Raw genomic sequence first — 26,263 nt, 5'->3', positions numbered from 1 at the left:
ACTTTCATAGAAACAGCATTCAGGGATTTCTGGTATGTGAGCGCCACAGCATACGTCTCTGTGCTTAATTAATGTGTTTTTTGATAGCTTAATTAGCAAGTGCTAATAAATTATATTAAAGGGTTAGTTCACCCAAAAATGTAAATTCTGTCATTAATTACTCAACCTCATGTCATTCTTTCGTTCATCTTTGGAACACAAATGAAGGTCTTTCATTTTGAGAACACAAAAGAGCTTTCTGTCCCTCCACTGACAGTCTACACAACTGAAACTTTGATGCTTCAAATAGTTCATAAAGAGATCGTAATACTAATCCATATGAATTGAGCGATGTAGTCCGAAATTTTCTGAAGAGACACGATCGCTTTATATGATTAACAGATTTAATTCGGGCCTTTATTCACATATAAACATTCATCAACTCGCACATCAGTTGTGGTGAACAGAAGCTCAAGCCTGTTCGCTTGATGTGCGAGAACCATTGAGGTTTATTCTCATTTTACACAGCACGCTTGAGCTTCCGCAAGAACCAATGAGGTTCTCGTGCGTCAAGCAGGTTCGGTTGAGCTTCTGTTTATGTTTGCTGATCAATGTTTATATGTGAATAAAAGCCTAAATTCAATCTGTTCATCATATAAAGCGACCGAGTCTCTTCCGAAAATTTGGTTGCGCAGCTGTCTATGGAGGGACAGAAAGCTTTTAAATTTCAACAAAAAGATCTTCATTTGTGTTCTGAAGATGAACTAAAGTCTTACGTGCTTGGAGGTGAGTAATTGACAGAATTTTTATTTTTGGGTGATCTTACACATCCTGTACGGTATATTATAACAGTGTGAGAGCTACTGTAAAGGCTAGCTCACATTGTCCCAGCAAACAAATTAAGCGTATACAAAAGCTATAACCGTTTCTCTGATTTGGCTGAGCAACATTAGAAAGAAAGTTTGCCAATGGCTGAAATAAAACATACACACGTATATTATATATATATATATATATATATATATATATATATATATATATATATATATATATATATAGTAAATAACCTATGATGCAATGAACTGTTTATTAGATATAGCAAAGACTTATTTAAATAATACAGTAAAAATGCATATTTACTGAATGCCGATAGTATAGAAAAAATTATTATATGCTATTCTATTAATAATAATAATAATAACAGAGAGGCAAACACTGTTAAATTTACTATTTACTATCTCTGTTTAACAGTTTAACTCAAGCTCATGACCATCTGCACTGTCAAATTAAAAGTTCAGACACTTATCGGTTATACATTGGGCAACCACTAATTCCATGAGTGCCGATGTAAAATATATCAGAAAAATATCAGCTATCAGAAGGTATTAGAGAATTGAATTTATCAGTATTGATCAATATTAAATATTCAATTGTTCATTTACCATATTTTTATTAGAGCTGTCAAACGATTAATCGCGATTAATCGCATCCAAAATAAAAGTTTGTTTTTACATAATACATGTGTGTGTACAGTGTATAATTATTTTCTATATATAAATACACACACATGCATGTATATATTTAAGAAATATTTGCATGTATATACTGTGTATATATATTTATATTATATATAATTTATATTATATATAAATATTTTATATAAATAACACATTTTCTTAAATATATATATGCATGTGTGTGCATTTATATAAAGAAAATAATTATACTCCGTACACAGACATAAATTATGTAAACACAAACTTTTATTTTGGATGCGATTAATCGCGATTAATCGTTTGACAGCCCTAATTTTTATATTTACATTACTTTTACCATCTTCTTACCCTCACTCAATTTAGATTTTTACAAACACTAATAACTGAATAACACTGTTAAATGCAATCTTCAGTAAATCTCAGAAGGAAAATATAATTTTTTCACACTGTACATTATAATGCTGTGATGCCTAAATTCACTTGTATCATTTAAAATGATAGAAAATAGTATTGAATTTTAATACTGGTCAAAACATTAAAATAATTATCAGCTCATCAGTATTGAACAGGAATATTAAAATCAATTTATCCCCAGTTGTATTGAATCAGTTTCAACAACTGAATCACAGCCATGTTGATATTCACTATAACAGCACTCTTGCATGTTTGAAGTTAATTATACAGTCAACAGCCAACTTTAGGATGACAGAAATGTTCACAACCTGAATCAGCCTTAATAAGGTAGATTTTTATGCCACTGGTCACTACAGCGGCAGGTGAGGCAGTGACCCGTGGTTGGACAGATGGTCCACCACAGAGTGACCACACTCCACAGTCTCTGGCCACACATACACACCCTACGGCGAGAAGGCCCAACGGGGCATGAGACTCATCAGTGAAGGTTAAGCACCAGCAGCCACAGTAATGTCACAATTAAGGAAAGGTCAATGGGTCAGCCACCAACATCCAAATTATGTCTGTCCGCTCTGACCCTTCTCTCTCTACTCTTTTCATTCACCCCAACATCACTTTTCTTTTTCTTCTACTCCTTCCGTAGCTGACTGGCCATGCCGTGTTATCATTTTTTCCTTACTTTCATTACCACTACTGCTCTGCTCTGTTTGCTTTTCTTCCTTTTTCAACTGACTTCCCATGACCTCATTCACAACTGGATTATGAAGGAGGGAAAAGAAATATTAATATAATAAAAGGGTGGGAGCATTTGCATGAAATGAGGCACAGCAGTTGAAAAAAAAAAAAGGGTAAAACAGGCGTGTTGAATATTAAAAACCATGAAGAGCATTTTGGGTTGTGGTACGAAGGGTGAGGAGTAATTTTTCTCATGCATAAAGACATGATAATAGCTTTTATGATAGAAGAAGAATGTTAACATCATGTTCCCTTTAACACATGACCTGGAAAACGAGTGATGAGCTGTATCATGGAAAACCAGCCAAACTAAAATAAATGAGGAAGTGTTTTTTATGCACAGAAAACAAAAAAACCAATGTATCACTATAACACCATGTCCTAACCAGGATGAGACAAAGTTGCCAGCAACAAACTTTTTTTCCTCACTGAATGCAAAACTGAGTCACACAACAATCAATGTCAATATGATCATATTTGATGTTTAATTTAGTGTGCAGTTTTGTGGAGATTTTGGACCAATGAGGTGACACATTGGGGATACCCAGCGATTATATTATCTCTCTCGCTTGGTCCATCCATCCATCCATCCATCTCTACCCACACACCCATCCATCCGTCCGTCCGTCCGTCAATAAAATAATATATTGTATATCAGCTGTACACAGTTTGATTGACAGTCCTCACCAGTATTGAGTTTGGTGCCTTTGGCACATGCCACTATGGCACCCATGCTGGGCTGGGACGTCATTCCCGCCATGGAGTCAACTGCCACGTCCACAATGTCTGCTCCGGCCTCTGCACATGCCAGCATGGCAGCCACTCCAGCCCCTGCGGTATCGTGAGTGTGCACGTGGATCGGCACGTCTGGGAACTGGTCCCTTAGCGCGGAGACCAGCAAACGGCCAGAGTCCGGCTTCAGAAGACCCGCCATGTCCTGCAGAGCGGAGAGACAGAAGGAGAAAGTAAAGTAAGAGAAGTGCACTATAAACAAACAGAGACAGTGATGCAGTGGTATTTTATGTGTGGGTGGAGGCAGAGTGGGAGCAGCAGTCGAGATGAAAGAGTGAGCAAGAGTTGAGGTTAACAAAACAGACAAATGGATAAAAAACCCCACATAAAAATAAACAAACCACTACCTTAATGCAAAGGATGTGCGTTCCAGCCTTGACCAGCTCATCTGCTAGTTTGAGATAATAGTCTAAAGAATATTTCATCCTCGCGGGGTCAGAAACGTCGCCCGTGTACGAGATGGCCGCCTCCACCACACCTCCTGCTGCACCTGCTGCCTCCATCCCCAAGAGCATGTTGGGAAGATAGTTCAACGAGTCAAACACACGAAAGATGTCCATACCATTTTCTTTGGCCACCTCACAGAACCTAACAAAAACAGAGGAAATTATATGGTAATGAGTCACTGATATCATTCTTGGTAGTTGAAATTTAAGATAAATAAAATAAAATACAATAAATAAAATATATATTTGATGTAAAAGCTTAAACGTAAAATATATTTAAAACCTCAAAAGCTAAACAGAAATATTTATAAAAACTAATAAAAATGACAAAAGCACTTAAAGGAGTAGTTCAAAATTAGCCCATGATTTACTCACCCATAAGCCATCTTAATGTGTATATGACTTTCTTCTTTCAGACGAATACAATCGGAGTTATATTAAAAAATATCCTGGCTATTCCAAGTCTTATAATGGCAGTGGATTGCAACTAACAGATTGAAGCTCAAAAACGTGCATCCATCCATTGTAAACTCCAAATGGCTCCTGTGGGTTAATAAAGGCCTTCTGAAGCAAAAAGATGAGTTTGTGTAAGAAAAAAAAAAATCTTTAAAACTTTATTAAGTATAACTAGCTTCCGGCCAAACGAACATACGGATTCCACCTAAGTTTAAAGCGCAACTTATGCGAGTAATGCGACATACGGCTGACGCTATTTACGCTACGCCGTGGCACACTACGCTACTTCTGAAGTCATACATTTCGTAAGTTGCGCATTAAGGGCAAGTAGACTGCGTTTGGCCGGAAGCTAGAATTTTACTTTGTAACGTGTTAAATATGACTATTTTTCTTACACAAACTCATCGTTTTGCTTCAGAAGGCCTTTATTAACCCACAGGAGCTTTTTGGAGTTTGTTTACAATGGATTGATGCACGTTTTTGAGCTTCAATCTGTAAGTAAAGGCAAGTAAATCATGGGCTGATTTTCATTTTAAAGTAAACTAATCCTTTAACAATTGCTGAAAGTAAAATAAATATAAAACTAATTCAAAATATTAATAAATAATATAATAGCATATAAATACTTGTTTACTTTTTAGGTTTAAAAGAAATACACATGGTCACATTCCTGTTAGCTTTGCTCTTCTATCTTAAGCAAGTATTAGGACTAAGTAAAATGTCATTTGCTTATTTTGCGAAGAGTTTATGCAAGATTTTTTTATCTATAAGATTTACATGTGTGTATTTTGGCACTGGAAATGCTGAATAAAAATTGGTAGCAGCCATTTTATGGAAGGTCTGAAACAAAGCCATTAAATGAGCAGTAATGCTCCCCAGCTCCACATTCTAATACAAATTAAAAGCCATCTGAATGGTGCTTAGGACCAGAGTCAGAACCCAATGATTTTTCCGTTTGTTTGTTAACGTCTGCATTCTTCTGCAGATGTGGAAGAATTCCCCACTTGATTCCTCAAGTGCTTCCTCAAAAGCACAAAAAGAATCATTACTGTAAGTGTAATCTGAACCAGAACATTCAATTCCTTGGGATTCCCGTCTGTAAAAAGATTAGCATTTGAGAAGTTCATTCAGACTGTACGCAGGTTGTGGTGTAAGATAGCACATGACTGACTTGAAGACGGCATTGTCAGGGTAGTTGGTGTATCCAACGGCGTTGGCACCTCTCAGAAGCATCTGAAAAGGCACATTTGGCATCAGAGCCCTCAACTCCTGCAGCCTTTTCCAGGGACACTCACACAGGAAACGCATTGCCACATCAAACGTAGCACCTGTTGAAAAAGAAAGAGACATAAATAAAAGGAAAAGAAAAGAAAAGTAAATAAAATAAGAGAATCAGAATATCCAGCATTAGTGGAGCAGATTTTAATTGAAGCATGTAAAGCACTTTCCTGTTCATCATGAATCATACTTCCACATTTTCACATAACTTACACACATCCTGTGTGACCCTTGCTGTAAGTCAAATGCAACAGCGTCATTCGCCATTTATAAAGGCTAAATTATGACTGGTAGTGTTATTTTTTTATTAAATGATATATTATTATACTATTTATTATATTTATTTTATTTTTTTATTTTTCATTTGAATTGAGGTTGATTTTTTTGGTAATTTCGTTACATGCTTTGTCATTTTTATTAGATTTATTAATATTTCTATTTATCTTTAATTTATTTTTCTTCCAGTTTTAGTCATTTTAGAACTTCAACAAACTTATTTTAGATAAATGCATTTACTTTTATTTTATTTCATTTCAGCTTAATTTCAATTACCAATTTTTTTTAATAGTTTTAATAACACTGCTGACTGGTTGTTCATATGACAACGTTAAAAAATACATTACGTTTTGCTTGTTGTAGTTTTTTTTATTTTATAGTAAAGGCCAAATTTTGAATTTATTCCACCTGTGAAAAGACATTTAAAGTCATTAGATGCTCTATTAAAAAAAAAAATAGTTTGAAACGTATTTATTATCGAAATCATCTAACCATTTGACAATGGAATTGTTCTTATTTTTAAGTCTTCCTTATAAGTACTGCAAGACTGTAAAGGATCCAGAATCGATCAAAACCAGGTATCGCTCTGTGTTATTCAATTGGAATGAGGGGAATATGTGAGTCAAGCTAAATAATTTTAGGCTGGGTTATCTGCTAGAATGCACAGCAGTAAGGCAAAAAACAGGGAGGGAGGGAGGGAGGGGAGAGACAGAGAGAGAGAGAGAGAGAGAGAGAGAGAAAGAAAACAATAGAGTCTAACTAGTACCACACCTCCCCAGTTTTCCACGCTGAAGAGGTTGCTGAAGTTGTGAGCCACAAAAGGCGCGATCCGTTTAAGGTCGTGAGTGCGTACGCGAGTGGCCAGGAGGGACTGGTGGGCGTCTCTGAACGTAGTGTCCATAAGCAGCAGACCCTGGTGGGCACGCACCGCCTTCGCAAAACCATCTGGACCCTCTCTCAGCAACACATCCCTGAAACCCACTGGTGGCTCACCTGCAGAGTGCGTACACAAACACACGGCCAATTAATAATACAGACATTATCACAAACACCACACTGCGTAGGACTACAAAGAAAAAAACAAAAAAATTATCAGCGCTATTATTCACATACAGACACAAACGCACAACAACATGCATCTTAATAGACATATTACCCTGAAAGAATTAAGTAGTTTTCCCAGAGCAAAACAACTGATTTTCGCTCTCGGCACATGTCCAAACAAATCCGCACAAGATGGAAGTGAAAAGTGAATGAAAACATGGTGGAGGGGCTCTTTTGTAAACAAATGCCTTAATTTTATGATCCTCCCGCTGTAGATTTATAATATAGTCAAGGATAACTTCATGAGAGACTGTGGGGGAAGGATGAATTATGACCACCTTCTGCAAGACGTAAATATACTCTAAAACACGGCTTCTGCAGTGCATCAATGAAATATCACGGCAACTAAGTGCAAAGGCAGCTTATACTGAGTTTGTAGTGTGAGAAACTGACAGTGTGTGAATGTGAGATAAGGTAAGTGCGTGCGTTTCTTACCGAGGGGTACTGGTGGGATGACCGGATCGATGGGGGAAGGCTTAGCCTTGACAGGTATTGGAGTAGTTGGGCCGTTCACCATAACATGCCCTGAATGACGAGCAAAAGCAATCACAAACAAAAAGTACAAACTGCTTCAAATCCACCTCTGCTGGTATTTACATTTATTCATTTAGCAGACGCTTTTATCCAAAGCGACTTACAAATGAGAACAAGAGAAGCAGTTAAACTAACAATAGGACAACAATATGCAAGTGCTATGATGCATCTTCCCAGTTAGTAAATGTTTTTTTTGTTTTGTTTTTAAAATAGATAATTCCACCAGTAGGGAAGAGTGGTAAAGAAACATGGTAAAGGTCAGAGAAAGCGATTTTGTGCCTCTTTGAGATGGCACCACAAGTGAACCATCCACTCAGTGGTATAATACACTGGAGTGGATGGGTCAAGTGGAATGGAAACTGCGCCGCTCACATTACTTTAAACGTTTTGGCTCTTGACTTGACTCGAAACTTTGTAAAGAGCTGCTGAGAGCAGGGATGGTGTAAAGTAATTTTTTTTTGTTCAAATGTACACTACCGTTCAAAAGTTGATGCTCACCAAGGCTGCATTTATTTGATCAAAAATACAGTAAAACTGGAAAATTGTGAAATATTATTACAATTTAAAATAGCCACTTTATTTTTTCATATATTTTAACTAGTGCTGACAACGTTAACGCATACGATTAAAAAAATTTCAGTTTAACGCATTAAATATATTTAACTCAATTAACGCAGCATCTGTTTTTTTCTGTCATCCTTTGGCTAGCGTTACATTCTATGATCACGCTCTTATTCATGCAAATGCTTTCAAATCATTAAAGCGCGAAAAGACAAAATAGAACATGCTGTCAGTGAATGTCCTGTCTATACAGATGGTGGACAACCAGAATGAGACTTTTACTGCCGCCGTTCCCGCGGCGGCAAAATTGGGATGTGTATTTGCTGCCTTTTACCGCTGAGTGGCGCTGTAATCACAGACTTTGAAAAGTGTCCGTTTATTCTCTTTATGACGTAATCTGCCGCGGCAGTAATCTGAGCTGAGGTCACAGATAAATTCAAGATAAATATTGTGGTTAAACGAATTCAAATTCATTAAATTTAAACAAAGTAGACACGTTAACATTGTGTGCCCAGTTTTTCTATCATTTAGAAAGGCTATGTCAATAGGTTACTTGTCATTTTCTTCGTGTTATTTTAATGTGTTTGTAGATTTATTAACTGACACATAACAGTGAAATAAATTAAAATAATTTACCGTGAAATTAAAACATTTTCAGGACTTGCAGCTCCTAACCGATGTAGTCGGTTTAAGCATTCTTTGTTTTATTCAGAACTAAATAGCCTTACATGTTACAAACTTTTAAAACAGAGAAAATAGTAGCCGTTGGCTATTCAGACGGTAGCTCTGTGGTCAAAGCAACAAGAGCCTCTCGGAGCTTCAAACGATCTGAGATCGAATCTCAGTGTAGCCGACAGTGTTTATGTTTTTTCCGTTCTTGATGCTTAAATATGAAAGTCAATCATCTTGTTTAATTAGGCTATCAATTGTACATTACAACATAAATTTGCTACATTCCCGCTGCAAAGACGACACATCTAATGAAGGAAGACTGTCAGCCGATTGCACCATAAAATGAAGATGATGAAGTTCGTCTTTAAACTGCTAAATTATTTTTTTTGTGTGTGTGAATCATTCACGAGATTGAGATGACTGAAAGTGATACCCGGCCATAGCAACGGAAGACATTTTTCAAAACAGATCGAACAAATCAGAAAAATACTTTCAATACAGTATTGCTTTCAATTAAAATATAAACAATGAAAATGTAAAAGAAAAAGAAAATTAATTAAGTTTGAAAACCCATCGCACATTTTAAGATATGAATAAAGTGTCAGGACAATTTATTTATTTAAACAGGGTTGCATCGATAGAGTTTATTCCCTTTGTGATGCAAAATAAGAAACACAGAATCAGGCCTATTCTTGCAACATTTTAAATTTCTATTGTCAAAGAAATTGCAGCTAAATTAAAAAATTAAAACGGTACAAAACGAAAAAAGTTCAAAGCAACATAAATTAAGAACAGGCGTTTTTCTTTGCCTTTCTCACGCTGGATATTTTTTTAGTAAGTTTGGTCTCCCTCACTGCGCGCGGCGGGTCTTTATCGAAATTAAGCATTTCAGCGTAAAAAAAACACCATACAGCTGATAATACTGTATATGTCGCTGTGTGTCATCCACACAAATCACGAAAGAAAAAACTGTAACAAATAGCTTTTGTTCCTTCAAAGATACAACATGCCTTGCTGAATTCACCTTACAATAAAACGAGGTGGGTTGCGAATTAAAGAGCAATGTTTCTGCTTAATTGAAATTGTTTGTGGAAAACCTTTAAATACAATCAATAAAACTACAATATATAATTTAATAAGATATAGGGCCTACTGTACATAGGCTATGGACTTTAGGAGATTTTGAGATTAATCCTTAAAAGAATTTAGCCTTTGCCTGCTCATCAGGCTGGCTCCGACACTCTCCATATGAAAGACGGAACATTAACACCTCTGTCCTGCACCCCCACGATAAAGCAACTATTGCCTTCTCCAAACCCCCCACAGGCTAGCTGAGTTTGCAAAACAAAACAAAGAGTTTGCCACTCGTCGTGGTGTGCCAAAACACTTAATTATAAACTTCAATATTTCAAAACAATCTCAAAACGCTTTGAGACATTTTGAAAAGCCGTGGATGCACTGCCACTGGAACCATGAACGCAACAGAATACTGGTTCTGATTTTATTGTTTGTCGTTTAAACGTCATATAAATTATTATAGGCTACAGAAGTAAAGTCATTGTATAATATTTGTTCCTTAGTGTAAAATGGAAATGCATGGCGATTTTATTTTGTAAATAGGCTATAAGCAAAAAACTATGTTTTAGAAGACAAATCTCTCTGCATCAACAATAGACTATAAAATGCATTAATAGGCTAATATAAAAACACCAGAAGTCCAAGTTAGATCGGGATTCGAACCCGTGTCATCTAAATGATCGTAACGTACGTTCAACCACTCGGCCACGATTCACTCTTTGCGACATGGCCTAACGTTCCAGTGTGTGTTCGCTCACACGAGCGAGAAGCGCTCTTCATTCAAATGAACGCGTTTGTCGAACACTAATTCAACATGCCAGAATAAAACCTGGCTTTAGAACAATGCATAGCGCCACTCGTCATGGTGTGCCAAAAAATTACAATAATTTAGTTTAATTTATTTCAGTGTTAATGTTTGAGTTAAAAAAATCCTCTACAAATTAAATTAACCCAAAGTCGGCTATAAGAGTCATTTAGGCTACGTAAAAAGCAAAGGGCTTACAGTCTTAACATTTAGGCTACTTTGCTTAAATTCGATACATTTATTTTCAGTAGGGCCCAATACATTTGTAGGGATGTAATTTCAGTATGCTTTACCAACGCTATGTATTCAGTTAAAGTTCCAAGAGGTCTGGTCTCTATATTTCCTCCCCAGCTGACACTAATATGCAAGTGCACAGCAAAAATCACAACTTGTGCTTGCTGCGAACGCAAGTTATTTAAGGTGTCTCAACTTTACACAGTCTACCCAACAGTGTGAATTCGTTACAAGGTTTCATTTAATTACATTAACGTGCAGCAATTTGTACAAATAGAGTCTATAGGCCTACTATACTGTTGTAGACATTAAATAATCTCATTTAGTATCATATTTGTTAAAATATTATAATGTTGTTTTTCAATCTATGTTGAATATGAAAAGTGAACAGCACGAGTAAGATAAGATGCATTATATCGAGAGATGGATATGGAGTGGGTCAGACATGATTTTGACCACTTCATTAAGTTTTGTTTAGTAGAAAACCTTTTTTTAAAGTTGTAATGGAAATTTTACATTTAGATGTGTTCTTTTACATTTAGGTGTGTGCAACTTGTTAACGTTGAACATTTATTTTTACTCATAAGCATTTAAAGAAATATAATCATATAGGCTTGCAGGGGCAAAATGTTCTGGGTAGCAAAGAGACTATGAGTACTCAAAGTGACCTATTGTGTTCTTCAAGTGTGAAAAGTATGTGCGCAGCTTTGATGAAAATAGAGATAGGCAAAATGTGTGAAATCGAGCAGCAGCTAATAACAGGAAACTTTTGCAGACATGGTATATTTTTGCAGACATGGTATTGTCCTGTCTAGATAGAATTTATGTTAGAAGAGATCTCGAACAAGACGTGTTGCCTTTTAAGGTAAACCAAGGCGATCTTTTGAGACAGACCAGGATGTGTTAAGGGTATATAAGCTTGGCAAAAAGGAGAAGTCAGCGCCTTCTCATATCAGACTCTGACTGATGTGTGAACAGCCAATTTCTTGCAAGAAATAAAGATCTTTATAACTTTTGAAATCTCCAGCTGTCTTCCAATTATTATTTAAAGTTGAGAAAAGAATTTCCACAACAAATGGCGACGAGGATTGGGAATCGCAAAGCTGATGACCTCCGTGTACGAAGCAATTGATTGAACATCCCAAAGACAAGAAAGTCTCTGGCTCCGATACCCCAACGCTAAAACTGCAAGGGACGGGAGAATTGTAGACACCACGGCAGGCCTAGGTGGACGCGATCCCGAATAAAGAACCAAGCTGCAAAAAGCACGGTGAGAGAAAATTATTTACGTGGTAAATAAGAAAATTATTTGCGTATTGAATATTTTTTCCTAAAAGGGTCAGGATTTTTGGAATAAGCCTGAAAGTAATTTCCAAAAGGATTTTGAGAATAAGCCTGAAAGTAACTTCTTAAAATGCCAGTGTTAATTGTTTTCCCAGAAGGGCCAGAATTTTGAGAATAAGCCTGAAAGTAATCTTCTCAAAAGTCTAGACAAGTTTGCGGTTTGGAATAAGCATGAAAGTAACTTCCAAATATTTAACAAGGCACTTGTCTGGGAAAAAGACCTAGCATCGACGGATGTGGGCATTTTTGAAAGTCCTAGATTGACGGATTTAGGCAGGCGTGGTGGCCACGCTGGGGGAAAGAATTAACACAGTAAATATAGTGCGTGGTGACCACGCGAGGAGAAAGATTTAAATACGCAAATATAAATACTGTTGAGTAAAAATAGTGCAACATGGGTAATGTTAATGATAAAGAATTGGAGACAGTGGATTTCTCAAAAGGGAATTATTGTTCCATGACCAAGAAAAATGGAACGGGGTGGCATCATAGGATACCACAGTTAATTAATGTGTGTTTAATGTAAGCATAAGTGTTTAATGTCTGAGTGTAAGCCATCTGCAAAAGACAAAGGAAAATTGGACAAAAAATAAGTCCAAAAAGAAAGGAAGAAGATAATTTTGACTTTGATGGTCGAATTATAGATGTATGGTTCAATGAGGCAATTACCAGACAAAGAAGACAGATAAATGCAGCATTAGCACCATTAGAGAGTGCAAATAGTAGAGAGACAAAGGCAGAGGAAGCCAGAAAAAAAAAAAAAAAAAAAAAACTTTACTAAACTCTGTTTCTAATTCTTCCGAGGAAATGAGATGCATGAAAACCCGCCTGGCTGAGGACGACCGCTGTCCGGCTCCCTACTCCCCCTACCAACCACCACCAGCAGTGGCCCTCCACGAACCACAAAGACAACCAGGAGCAATGGGAGGTCAAGATCCTGAGGAAGACAAAGAAGAAGAGGGAACGAGTCTGCAAGCAAGACCACCAAGACACCCTGAACATCGAAGCTTGCGAGGTTCGACTACCCTGCCCTCTGCTCCTCCAGACTACACTCCTCCATCTCCAAAATTCGTAAATGTTCACCAACCCAAAGAAAAGCACAGGCCAGACAATCAAAGATAAGTACGTATGAAGAATATCTGAAAACTGTTTTTTTCTGGACGGTCTGGACCCTGAAATAGGGAAAAAGGTCAAAACAGCTTGTGTGGGGTACCACCAAGCGCGGCTGGAAGAAATCCGACGACACGCAACGCATCAACAAAAGCTGCTGAGAGACCAAGCCAAGAACAAACAGAAAAAGACTGACAAAGACACTTAACTGGCTCTGCTGAAGAGGAGGAGGAAGAGGTGGCAGAAGAGGACGAGGCAGAGGAAGAAGAGGACGTGGAATGGGTGACCGACCCGCAAGGGACCCTGAAGCTTGTTATAATTGTGGGCGAAAAGGACACTGGAGAAATGACTGTCCGGATCCTCCAAAGAACAGAGGATTCCAACAGCCACCAGAGCCACAAGGAGATTGAAAGAAGGAGGGGGAGGGGAGCGACGGTGAAGGGTCTGACTCCCAGGTGGTAAATATGTCTAATCTTATCTCTTTTTCTGCTCCTTGCAATGAAGAAAATGTGCTTGCTGTTTCTTGCAATGAAGAAAATATGCTTGCTGACACTGAACTTTTGGTATAAAGCATTTGCAAAATTACCAATGATTGACATTAGTGTTGAGGGAAAGAAAGTTAAGTTTCTAAATTAACAGTGGAGTGAAGAACTCAGCAATTAAAAATGAACAATTGCCTGATTTAACTGTATTATCTGGAAAATGGACAACCTCCAGAAGTGCCACAGGGCATCTGGTAAAGGAACCATATACAGCAGATTTGTCTTGTCAGATTGGTGATCACTCATTTTCTCATGCTTTGCTTGTGACTAATACCTGTCCTTGTAATCTTCTGGGAAGAGATTTGATGCGTAAACTAAAGCTGAACTTGTATTGTGGTGACAGTGGTCTCACTGCTGATATGAATATGGTGCGAATGCCAACTGAAACATTATATGTTTTTGAATGGAGCACTCCTCAGTGTGGTCTGCAAAACAAAGACACAAATAGGATGCCTCCTGACCATGATTTCATGGAAGAAAGTGATTTGCATTGCACATGTCATGTTAGCAATGAGCCAGATGAAATTTTTGCTGAAAAATGGTCTGAACTAGAGATTGAGGAACTAAAAACCTCAGAGTTAATTTGGTAAGATAAATGGTGTGCTGTGAAGGTTGAATTGACTGATAGCCAAGCATCACTGTATGATGTGGAGGGGGCCGTCCCTCACATCTTTTTAGCTAAACCACAGACTGCAGAGTGGAGAGAATGGGGCTTTTTGTGAAACAGTGTGACTAAAAGATTGGTGGCTGACAAAATGTGTGGCCATCTGAGAGCACAGGGTTTACAAACAGTCACTATAAGAGAAAATATTAAGGGAATCAGAACTGTTAAAGTGATGAATAAATAGTACTAAATGAATTGAACGTGTTTAAATATTATACTTTTTATATGAAGGCGTCTAGAATTTGTATCCCGTTATCCCTGGGAGACAGTGTGGAAAAACGGTTTTGATCTATGAGATTCTAAGAGTCAATGGTTTACTGTATGTTTAACTAAGATACTTTTTTTTTGTGCATTGTGCATATGAGAATGAGATTGGGTGACCAACTTTAAATATAAATTGTGGGTTGACAAAAATATTGGTCACTCCATTTCATTTAAAAGGTCATTTTCTGGATTCAATAGAAACAATGTTTTCTAACTATAAACATTTGAAATCACATGCTGTCATCATCAGCGAGATAGAAATGTTTTTTATTTTTGTCCATGGATCAAAGATTGTGTGAAGATTTCTAAATCTTCTTTTAAATAGCTTATGAGCAACAACAAAAAGTTTGAAAAATTTAAATTGTGCAAAGAATGACAAATTGCATTTGAGAAATTAAAACGGATTCTCTCAACTGCAATTGTAGGTCTATACAATTATTTTAAAGTGTTTCATCTATTTGATTTTGAAAAGTTAGGTTTACGTTCACTGTGTAAACTTAAACATATGATGACTGCATCGGACAATTGAAAATTGATATCGTAACGTTCAGACACTGTCGTAAGGGGAATGCCACAGTGTGTCTACGTTCAGTAGTTTCCGTCGTCGTCAAACTTTGTTACCGTTCAGATTTGGTGGTATTCCACTCCTAATATATGTTCCCCATTCAGTTCATAAACTGCTAAGGCAGACATGAATGAATGAATGAATGAAAGAATCTCTGGCCAGAGAAGGGTGTGTGGAGTGTGTGAAAGTGAGTGTGTGAGTTATGGTGTTCAGAGACATAAATGATGTAAATCAAAACAGCTGTATCTAAACAGGTTAAAATATGACCCAACAGGGAAGAAAATATACCCAACAAAATAACAACCATGGATGATTTTGGCTAACTATCCTGAGCTGGGTTATTGTTGTGGCAGAAATAAACAATGCCACACGCGCAGCGTATAACTTTGGGAAGGCAGAGAGCAAGCAAGCTTGTCCTGTCTACCCCATGTTTAACTTTTTCCTTTTACAGGATGTCATGATGGATCCCATCGAACAGAATTGATTTTTTCCAAATGTATAAAGTATTGTCTTGTTACTGTTTAACATGAAATTTCACAGGTCTCATCAAAAAAAGGACGACTGGCCGGATAAGCAGATGAGTCTGGCGACATGATACATGATGTTGTAATTAACAAAAATACTTAAGGTCTCCATGCACAGGTGAAAGCAGCCATGAAGTGGTTCACTCCACAAACAAGGTCCCATCTGGGGTGCGGTGACACCTCCGTCCAAGCATATCGACTTAAACTACACCAACCAGCCTCAACAACCCCAAACGCCGACACCAACGACAACGCACAGCGTAAAGTGAGGGACAAAGGAAGTGCTAGTAACTTATCCTCCCTTGCCAACGTGGGAAAAAATCCATTGCAACGATTCGCAAAGAATCACCCTGGTGAAGACAGAACGTCCATGGGGCAACGAGATGATCAACACATCTGGAGGATGTGAACCAACTAATGGTTTAGGCTTAGAATACTGTAATAATTAATTTTGTGTGATGTTTATTGATGTTGTATTTGTTTCAATCAAACTGTAGGACTGTATGATTTAGATCTCATGATTTGAACATTTACTAATTAATTAGAATATTCCAGGTACACGTAAATTAAGAAGAGGAAGATTTCTTAATTCTGTAGAGTATAGGGACTCTAAATAGGTACATTACTGTAAAGATAATAAATAATCTAGGGACTATTTTTGAAGAAACTTGAGGGTTTTAGAACCCTAATTCAGATATCGTAGATGCTAAAAAATGAATTAATAGGGGTAATAATTGTTCTCTAATAAGAGAGGATAAGTTACTCTGCTGGACTCGGTCCAAATAGATAATAGGGTAAACTTCTATAGTGATTAATTAATTACTAAATTAAATATGACTAATTAATGACTAAATTAAATATTTTTTAGGTGTTTCCATTTGTTAAAATAGCAAAAGAAAAACTTTCAAAGGGAGATTAATTTTGGGAAACATATTAAATTTCTGAATTATTATTAACCCGGCTTCCAGAAATGAAACATGAACTTGTTTTGTTGAGAAAGGTCTTCAACGTATTAGAAAAAAATATGAGCACAAAGGTAAAACCAAGACCAAGAACAATGTAACTCAAACATGTCAAATTTAAAGACTAAAATGAATCTAAGACATTTCAGTGAAATAGAATATTTGCTCATAAAGCAAAATTCTAAAAAAGCTCTCTTAATTCAGAATGAAGTTACGGATTTAATGATCTGGATCAATGGATCCATTATGAATTATTCCGCATTGCCAGCAAATAGAGGCAGGACATGTTATGTCCATCAGTTAATTCTGGAAAATAGGATTTTAAGATAGGTAATTAATGATTAAATGGCACATCAGCAGCTAAAGCTATTCTCATGGCAACAGCTGGGTGAGAGATAATTAAAAAAATATATATAATAATAATAAAAAAAATTATAATTGACATTGTTTGAAACAAGATAATACAATTATTGATATTTGTGTTAAAGATAAAAATGAAAAGATTATATTATTTTTTTGGTTAGATTTTATTACACAAATCCTTAAATAGATCTGACTAAGTAAAACAATCGCCTACTTGAAATAAAAGCTAGCAAAATAAGGTTAAGAAAAATGGTTAATCAGCAGTATCAGCCTGTTAAAGGCCTAATCGATCAATGTGATTCAAAATTTAGCTTGATTCAAAGTTAAAAGGCAATGTACTATGGTATGATTAGTTTTTTTTGAAAATAGAATTAGATTGCTAGAATTAGAATGTTGGGAAGAAGATGAAGTTGAGGTTACAGTGCCTGAAGATGAGGTATACGAGAACGAGAGCGAACATGAGTTTGACTAAGAAATTAAATGACCATGGGAAAATTTACCTGTTGTAAATTACTATGATTATAGGAGAAGTAAATGTCAAAATTTGTGTGTATGTTCTTTGAATGAACATGGGGTGGATTGTAATGGAAATTTTACATTTAGATGTGTTCTTTTACATTTAGGTGTGTGCAACTTGTTAACGTTGAACATTTATTTTTACTCATAAGCATTTAAAGAAATATAATCATATAGGCTTGCAGGGGCAAAATGTTCTGGGTAGCAAAGAGACTATGAGTACTCAAAGTGACCTATTGTGTTCTTCAAGTGTGAAAAGTATGTGCGCAGCTTTGATGAAAATAGAGATAGGCAAAATGTGTGAAATCGAGCAGCAGCTAATAACAGGAAACTTTTGCAGACATGGTATATTTTTGCAGACATGGTATTGTCCTGTCTAGATAGAATTTATGTTAGAAGAGATCTCGAACAAGACGTGTTGCCTTTTAAGGTAAACCAAGGCGATCTTTTGAGACAGACCAGGATGTGTTAAGGGTATATAAGCTTGGCAAAAAGGAGAAGTCAGCGCCTTCTCATATCAGACTCTGACTGATGTGTGAACAGCCAATTTCTTGCAAGAAATAAAGATCTTTATAACTTTTGAAATCTCCAGCTGTCTTCCAATTATTATTTAAAGTTGAGAAAAGAATTTCCACAACAAAGTGAATTTCGTTTTCTATAAATTGTATCTTAATTTTAATTATTTTTTCATCACCCAATTGTCTGGATTCAATAAGTAAGAGAAGCAAACAGACACTAATCATAGAGGCGCCCGCGAGGTCACTTGCATTGCACGTCAGCTGGAGCGCATCTCATCCTCCTAACTTAACGAAACTCAGCGTATGCCTCACACAGACATGATAAATACATCAAATACACAAAGCTTGAAATGTCTTCAAACGAAATAATTCAAAACGAAAAAGAAAAAGGCTACTCTTATGTCTTTGTGCATTTCTCTCTAGGTGCGTTCACTACAAATATGGCGATCGTCAACTTCATCTTTGCAGTCGACACTGTCAGAAAACACTAGTTTATTGATAAAAATCATATGAAGACAAGGATATTAAGTTATTTTAGCTGTTATGAGAAAAATAAATCTAACGAAACCTAAAATCTAAATCTAATAAAAAAATAATAATATTAATGCCAATTCAACATGCCAGAATAAAACCTGATTTTTGAACAATGCGTAACGCCACTCGGCCTGGTGTGCCAAAACACTACATTTTAAACTTCAATGTTTAATTTAAAACAATCTCAAAACGCGTTGTGAATTTTTTTTAAAGCAGTAGTCTAGCCTATATACAAATAAGGGCATTGAAACCAGGATCTTAACTAAAACGTGTTCCGCGTAATCTCTCAAATTATGCCACACTACTCCATGTATTTTTTTAAGGACTGCTTTTGAAATCACTATAAATTACTATGCAATTGTATCGCTCACGAGAGCTCTTCGTTTATCTAATTCCTCAATAGAATAGTAAAAATATTCAGCGTCATTGCTCCTAATATCGTCTCTATTTTTAACTTTTGATTCTATTTTTTCAGCTGTAAAATTGATTCTATCTTTGGTTATATTCTGTTGTAGCCTAATAAGCCTATTTATATATATGAAAAATATGCCTATTAGGCTTAGGGTTTTATTAACCCACTTACATTTTAAAATACGGCAAATGCTGCTGTTTTGCACAATGTCCCTTTGCGCCACCTGGCGGTCATTTCGGGAACGACTTTGAAATGCGGCTGGTTTATTTTCGCCGCGGTAATAGGCATTCTGGTTGTCCACCATCTGTATGTGACACACACACACGACGCACAGAAAGACGCGGAAATTAACTTTTTTTTTAAATTAATTTCATTGAAACATCAGTAGCTGAATTAGTATCAGTGATACTGGCATAAAAAGACATAAGACTTAAAAAGATGCCATTAAACAAGTATTTAAAATATACTGTCTTTATGTTGTTTTTACATTCATTTGGAGATTAACTGTAAAATTATTACATAAAATATTTAAACGTATAAAAACGTATATGAAAAACTTAAGTGTTTTTAATCGCGATTAATCTGAGAAAAATGTGTGATTAATCTAGTTAATTTTTTTAATCAATTAACAGCAGTAATTTTAAAATGTACTTTATTCCTGTGATGGCAAAGCTGAATTTTCAGCATCATTACTCCAATCTTCTGTCACATGATCCTTCAGAAATCATTCTAATATGCTGATTTGCTGCTCATTTCTTATTATATTTACTTTTGTAACATGAAATGCTTTTGCAGACAGAAGTCAATGTATTCAATCTATTGCATCCTTGCCAAATAAAAGTATTAATTCAAAAAAAAAAAAAAAAAAAACTCACTGATGCCAAACTACTGAATAGCAGTATATAAGTCTGCAAAATTCTCTTTGTATTAGTTGTATTAAACATTCATAATAGAAAAACTGAGCAGTTTTGTAATGTTTATAACTTTATGTTTATGATTTTACACAAAGAAATTAAAATCAGAAAATAACTAGGGATCGAGGCAAAAAGTGAAAAAAGGCCTAGATGTTATAAATGTGTGGTCAAAAAAAATTATCCTTGTGCATTATATTGATTTTGTTCAATATATTTATATATTATATTCTATTGTAGGCCTATTAATCAATGTGTTTAGTTAAAATTAGTGCACTAAATGTTCTTGCAGGGTTGTTTATTGTGTGATGACATCTTGTGCATTATTTACAGCTACTTGATCTGATTTTATATTTAACATATCTTGAGAATGTAATTAATTCAATTAAGGTATTTGACATAAAACGACAGCATGCTGTGTTTTATGGCTAGAAAAAAATACCCTCATAAATGCCTCTGAAAATCAATTCTAGGGGAGGAAATGCCTCTTGGCGAAGTTAATTTCTGACACTGAAAAAAAAAATATATATACTAATACCATTCATGAAATCAATCAATAAATATAAAATATGAACTGTCACAAAACAAAAGTGCAAATTAAGGTTACCTAGATAATGAAGAAGTTTCTGTGCTCGGTTTTGCACCGGTTTGAGGTTGAAGAGATCTGGATTCTCATCGATGAACTGAGTATCTACCGTCCCATTCAGGAACTGATTATTGCTCAGCACGTTCTGGAGGAACGGGATGTTTGTCTGGGGAGAGAAAAGAGAGCAGACAAATACATTTTTAACTAGTTTTGAGGAACTGATGAGCTGAGAGCTGCAGAGAGCCTAGAGTGGGAAGCTCTTGAGAGATGAAGACCAATCCAAGACTGTGCTCTCACACACTCTGAGCTTAGGTGCTAATGGTTCTACACAGGGCAGATGGGCTATTCAGTAGGCAGTTCTAAAATCAATACCATTATCTAAACACTCAATACTCCCTTCCATCACTATCAAACCTGCCTTTGAATGTGTGCAAATTAGGCTTGGGTCACTGAGTAAGCTGTGCTCACTGTAACAGCACAAAGACACAACTCCATATCATGGGTTGAAAAGCAATCCATCTGAAGTCCTGTATTCTCTATATAGTCTGCTACATGTGTTCCTGCAACTCTCTGAGCTAAAACAGCTGAACATGAAGAAATTTCCAGAACCCATTATCCAGACTGTCAATACTGGACTCAACAATGGCAGCAGGAGGAGGGGAAATAATAAAGGTTCAGATAGACATGGAAGAAAGAGTCTGAAATCGGAAAATGATGGGAGAGATAGTGAGTTGGAAAGGGAGCAGATGTGAGAATAACAGAATCAGCAAAGTGTTAATTGAAGCTCTATAGTTTTGCTGCTTGGCTTTTGCACCCCTGACACCTATATACATACATATCACACATTGTTTCCCTACAGAAGGGTTTAGCAGAGACCTTAAGAGAAAAAAGGAAGAAAATATCGAGGATGAGGAACACAAATAACAAAACAAAAGAGAGACTGAGTCCAAATCTTCTCCCAAGAATTGAGAGTTGGAAAGAGTCAGTTCTAATCCGCCAGCACTCTGACCCAGATTCTTCTGACTGCAGGAGAATAGCGTTCCAAATTCCTGCTCATTCCAAACTTTTACATTATTCCTAAAAAAAAAAAAAAAACTACGCATTCCACAGCACATTATATTCACCTTATTTTTTAGCCACTTTTGTTATCAAATTATTTTAATTTATTATAATAATCATAAACACTGGATTGTTGTGCAAATAGTTTTACTGTATAATGCACTTTTTTCTTTAGTTACAGAGCTAATGAATCACAGGATATAGCTTGGCTCTGTGTTGAAAAATAATGTGGATACTACCAGTCAAAGAAATTTGACATCTGCTTGTTCTGTATTATTACGATTTTCAACATTTTATAATAATAGTGACGTCGTCAAAACTATGAAATGAAAACGAAAGTATGGGAATTATGTAGAAAACAAAGAATTGCTAAAAATCAAAAATGTATATTTGAGATGCCACCCTTTCTAGATTTGCAGCTCTGTTATTCTCTCAACCAACTTCAAGAGGTGCATGCTGGGATACTTTTTAAACTCTATTGAAAGGGTTCCCATATATTCGGGACCGGGGCTTCTCAACTCTGGCCCTTGAGACCACTGTCCTGCAGAGTTAGCTCCAACCCTGATCAAACTCAACTGCCTGTAGCTTTCTAGTAATCCTGAAGACCTTGATCAGCTTGTTCAGGTGCGTTTGATTAGGGTTGGAGGACAGTGGCCCTCGAGGGCTAAAGTTGAGAACCCCTGTTCTGGTATGACAAAAATTCATACATTGGTACAATTTATATTTGAGATAAAAAAATAAAAATAAAAAAAAAGAATTAATTGAGCTCTACCGACGTAGCTCAATGAAAATCAAAGTATTTTCTCTTATATTTGCACAAAAAAGAATACATTTTGATGGGAAAAATCATTTCAGCATCAAGTTAATTTAAAAGGACAGTTTACCTAAAAAGAAAAAAAAATGGTCATAATTTAATTCACCCTTATGTCGTTCTAAACCTGCATGACTTTCTTTCTTCAGTGAAAAAAAATATATTTTCAAGAATGTTGGTAACCTTTCATTGAATGGAAAATGTATGAAGACAAAAAAAAAAAACATTAAATCCACAGAAGAAAAAAGTTTGGAACAACAAGTGAGTAAATGACAGAACTTAAATTTTTGGGTGAACTATTACTTTAACTTTAGTTTCAAGACAAGAAATACTAATTTAGTCAAATGTGTCCAAACTTTTAACGAAGAGTATTTACTGTATGCCTCACATACAGAATTCACACGGACATGCAGACATTATGGAGGAGAATAAGAACTCAATGTTGTGCTCAGTAAATGTGTAGCTGTAAGACAAAATGCACGAGGCTACAGACTTTACTCAAACAATAAGATGCACACATCTGTAGTGAAAAATCATTTTGACCACTGTAGCTAACAGGCAGCAAGTTTAACCCTCTATGGTACTGAGTTGCCTCCAGGCAACAAACAAATTTGACTCGCTACACCAAAAGACAACCCCTAAATCATTAATCGTTTCCATGAATAGAAATGGAAAAATTGGCCATAACATCAACATGTTATGTGTTGTGGCCTAATGATTAGAGTAAGACTGGTCACCCGAAGGTTGCGGATTCAATTCTCAAAACCAGCAGGAAACTACAGCAGGAAGCAAGGCATCTAACCCCCAAATCTCCCTGGGTGCCACAGCAAAATGGCTGCCCACTGCTCCAGGTGTGTGTGTCCAAGGTTTGCAGTGTGTGCGTGTTCACTGCTCACTACTCCTAATTTGTGTGCACTAATTTGGATGGGTTAAATGAAAAGGACGAATTCCATGTATGGGTTACCATACTTGGCCTTCACTGTAATTTTATTTTCACTTTCAACATGAAGCTAATTTGGTGAGAACAATCTTAATGTTACTGCATTATACCCATGAATTAAGCTCAATTATTATACTCCCCATTATGTAGATAACTATATTAGTATTTCCAAGAAAGATGTGCAATTGTACAATGTTTCCTGAAGGCAACAAGTAAATAAAGAACTTTTATAATTTATAATGCGTAAAAATGATCAATGTGTTTGTTTCCATTGTTGGCTATGCAATTTAATGTTTACATTTATTATTTTTTGCTTTTTTGCATGATATGGATTCACTTTTTATGGCACAATGTTGCCTTGAGGAAAGAACATTTAAGAAAGTATTTATTTTACCCAGTGTTATAGAGGGTTAATGTTTTTTGGAAAGCAGGGCCAACAAGGGACTTTCAATAACATGATTCTACAACCACATCCTGTCCACATGTTCAATAAAAATAACCATAGGATGCTTAAGAACATGCACAAGCATGCACATGCACAATAATGAAGAGCTTTCCTTTGCTGGTGAAGGAAATGTCTTTTCACAGCTTTGATTGGACAGTGTCATTTAGTGGTAAACCACTGGCTATTGCCCGAAACAATTCAATGCCCACAAGCTCTCCACAATGGCTGGATGAAGTTAGGGAAGTGGGAGAGAGAAAACATTGGAATTTTAAAGGGGTCATATGACGGTTCTAAAAGAACATTATTTTGTGTATTTGGTTTAATGCAATGTATTTACGCGGTTTTAGGTTAAAAAATGTAATTCTTTTACACACACCGTACATTATTGTTGCTCCTAAAGCTCCCAAAGCAATAATAACAGGTGATAATGTCGGTATTACCCTGGTACTACCTTATTAATTCGAGCCCGAATCTGATCCTGAAAATGCAGATGACCAAGCTGATCGATCAACTTTGCCAGTGCGACTAGACCAGAACGTATCAGATTGGTAAGGTTTTATTTCATTGGGGACATAATAACTGATTATAAAGACTTATAGCCTACTGTCTTTTTAGGCGTCGCGCCGCGCGCTACGGGAGTGAGAACACTATGTAAACATAAAACCATGTCTGCATTTTGTGATCGTAGACACGACAAACAAGCGTGCTCTATACTGCTCAAAACTTGCGTTTGACTAGTCAGTAGCAAATTATTAAAATATGAAAACATATTAACAGGCTGTGTCTGAGTCAGAAGCGCCAGACTGTACTTGCAAAGATGCAATTGCCCCACTTTTTAGAATCAGCCTCTGTGCACAGCCGGCCTTGTACTTTCCCAGGTTCTGGAAACAGTCCTCCGAAAAATGCGCAGCACACAGTCGAATATTTTGGTTGTACTGTTCTGGAAAAGTGTTGTAAATAAAGCTTAACCACTGTTTTGTGCCCTCTTTTGGAAGGCCAAACAAAGTAGTTTGGCTTTCGCAAAGAAAAACACAGCATCTCCACGACATGGCGGCGCCGGCGGCAACAATAATACAGCGAGAATAAAAGTTACGCCTTCTTTCTTCGTGTATACATGGGCGGTGTGTAACTCTGACCCAACACACTGACGCATATTTGTGGGGTCGTGTTTGAACGAAGTTTTAGAAAGAGCAAAATAATGTTTTACAAAGAATATCTCTTTGTGTTTGAGATTTTGGAACTCTGCAGCTCTTATACAAGCACAAACAGCTCCATAACGCACTAAAGAAAAAGGAAAACAAGAAATCGCATCATATGACTCCTTTAACATCTAAGCAGAGAGTTATATATGGATATTCTCATGGATACCTGTATGGATTTGTACATTTAGAAATAAGGAGCAGCCACATTGAAGAAAGCAAGATTAAAATGAGCAGTTACATTGCCAACTATCCAGCCATGGGACCTGTATAACAAGACAGATGGAAGTACAGATGGCAATATCACAACATAGTCTCACAGATTTAACCAGTTTGACTGTCCATGGTGGTGATATCTCAAGTCCTTTACTCTGCTTCCCAACGTTTTGTGTCTCCACAGCCTCATTAGAAAGGCTCAAATATGCTTTAAACAACATCAAACTAGAAATGTGTTGCTCTTAATTCATTTTATATTCACATTACATCAAATTAATACTATAAAATCTATCATTATTATAATGAGGTCACCCACAAGTTTTGACAATTCTGAAAAGAATCGACTGAGAAAAGACCTAAGAGCTAATTTATTAATAAACAAAATCCACGAGGCGTTAACTAAATTCAAGACATTTGTATTATTTTAATTATTATCTTTATTTTAATTACTATCAACCAGTATGAAATATCACCCATGAACAAAATACATCATTTATACAAATGTGAATGAGAAGGGCACCAGCAGCAAAAACATCTGATGAATTTCTCAACATATTGATGAGATTTAATTCTTAAATTGAAACAGTGATTGTTATATTATTTGAATATTGCAGATTTATGTGTGTTTGAAGCATATTTGGGAACATAGTGTATATACGCACAAACACTGCCGTTCAGTATTTTTTAAATCTTTTGGAAAGAAGTTTCTTATGCTCACCAAGGCGCTGCATTTATTTGATGAAAAATATATTAAAAACAGTAATACTGTGAAATATCATTACAATTTAAAATAATAGTTTTCTATTTTAATTTTTATTAAAATGTAATTTTTCAGCTTCCATTACTCCAGTCAGAAATCATTCTAATATGCTGAATAGGTGCACAAATTTAGTATTATAAATGTTGTTGTGCAAATTAA

General features: G+C 36.1%; 1 protein-coding gene across 1 annotated transcript in view; it reads right to left on the bottom strand.

Annotated features, from left to right (window-relative positions):
• Positions 1 to 26,263, bottom strand: part of pcxa (pyruvate carboxylase a) — a 138,972-nt gene that overhangs the window by 13,884 nt on the left and 98,825 nt on the right. The window contains exons 11-16 of the mRNA XM_081391741.1: positions 20,696 to 20,840; positions 7,412 to 7,501; positions 6,644 to 6,865; positions 5,490 to 5,646; positions 3,764 to 4,004; positions 3,312 to 3,561 (exon numbers count right to left, since the gene is read on the bottom strand). Of these exons, the coding sequence (XP_081247867.1) occupies positions 3,312 to 3,561; positions 3,764 to 4,004; positions 5,490 to 5,646; positions 6,644 to 6,865; positions 7,412 to 7,501; positions 20,696 to 20,840 (1,105 nt within the window). The remainder of the gene's footprint in view (positions 1 to 3,311; positions 3,562 to 3,763; positions 4,005 to 5,489; positions 5,647 to 6,643; positions 6,866 to 7,411; positions 7,502 to 20,695; positions 20,841 to 26,263) is intronic.

Source organism: Scardinius erythrophthalmus (genome assembly GCF_964197995.2).
Source record: "Scardinius erythrophthalmus genome assembly, chromosome: 17".
Lineage (NCBI taxonomy): Eukaryota > Metazoa > Chordata > Actinopteri > Cypriniformes > Leuciscidae > Scardinius > Scardinius erythrophthalmus.
Note: the sequence above shows the minus strand (reverse complement) of the source record. Positions and strands in the feature narration are given on the sequence as shown.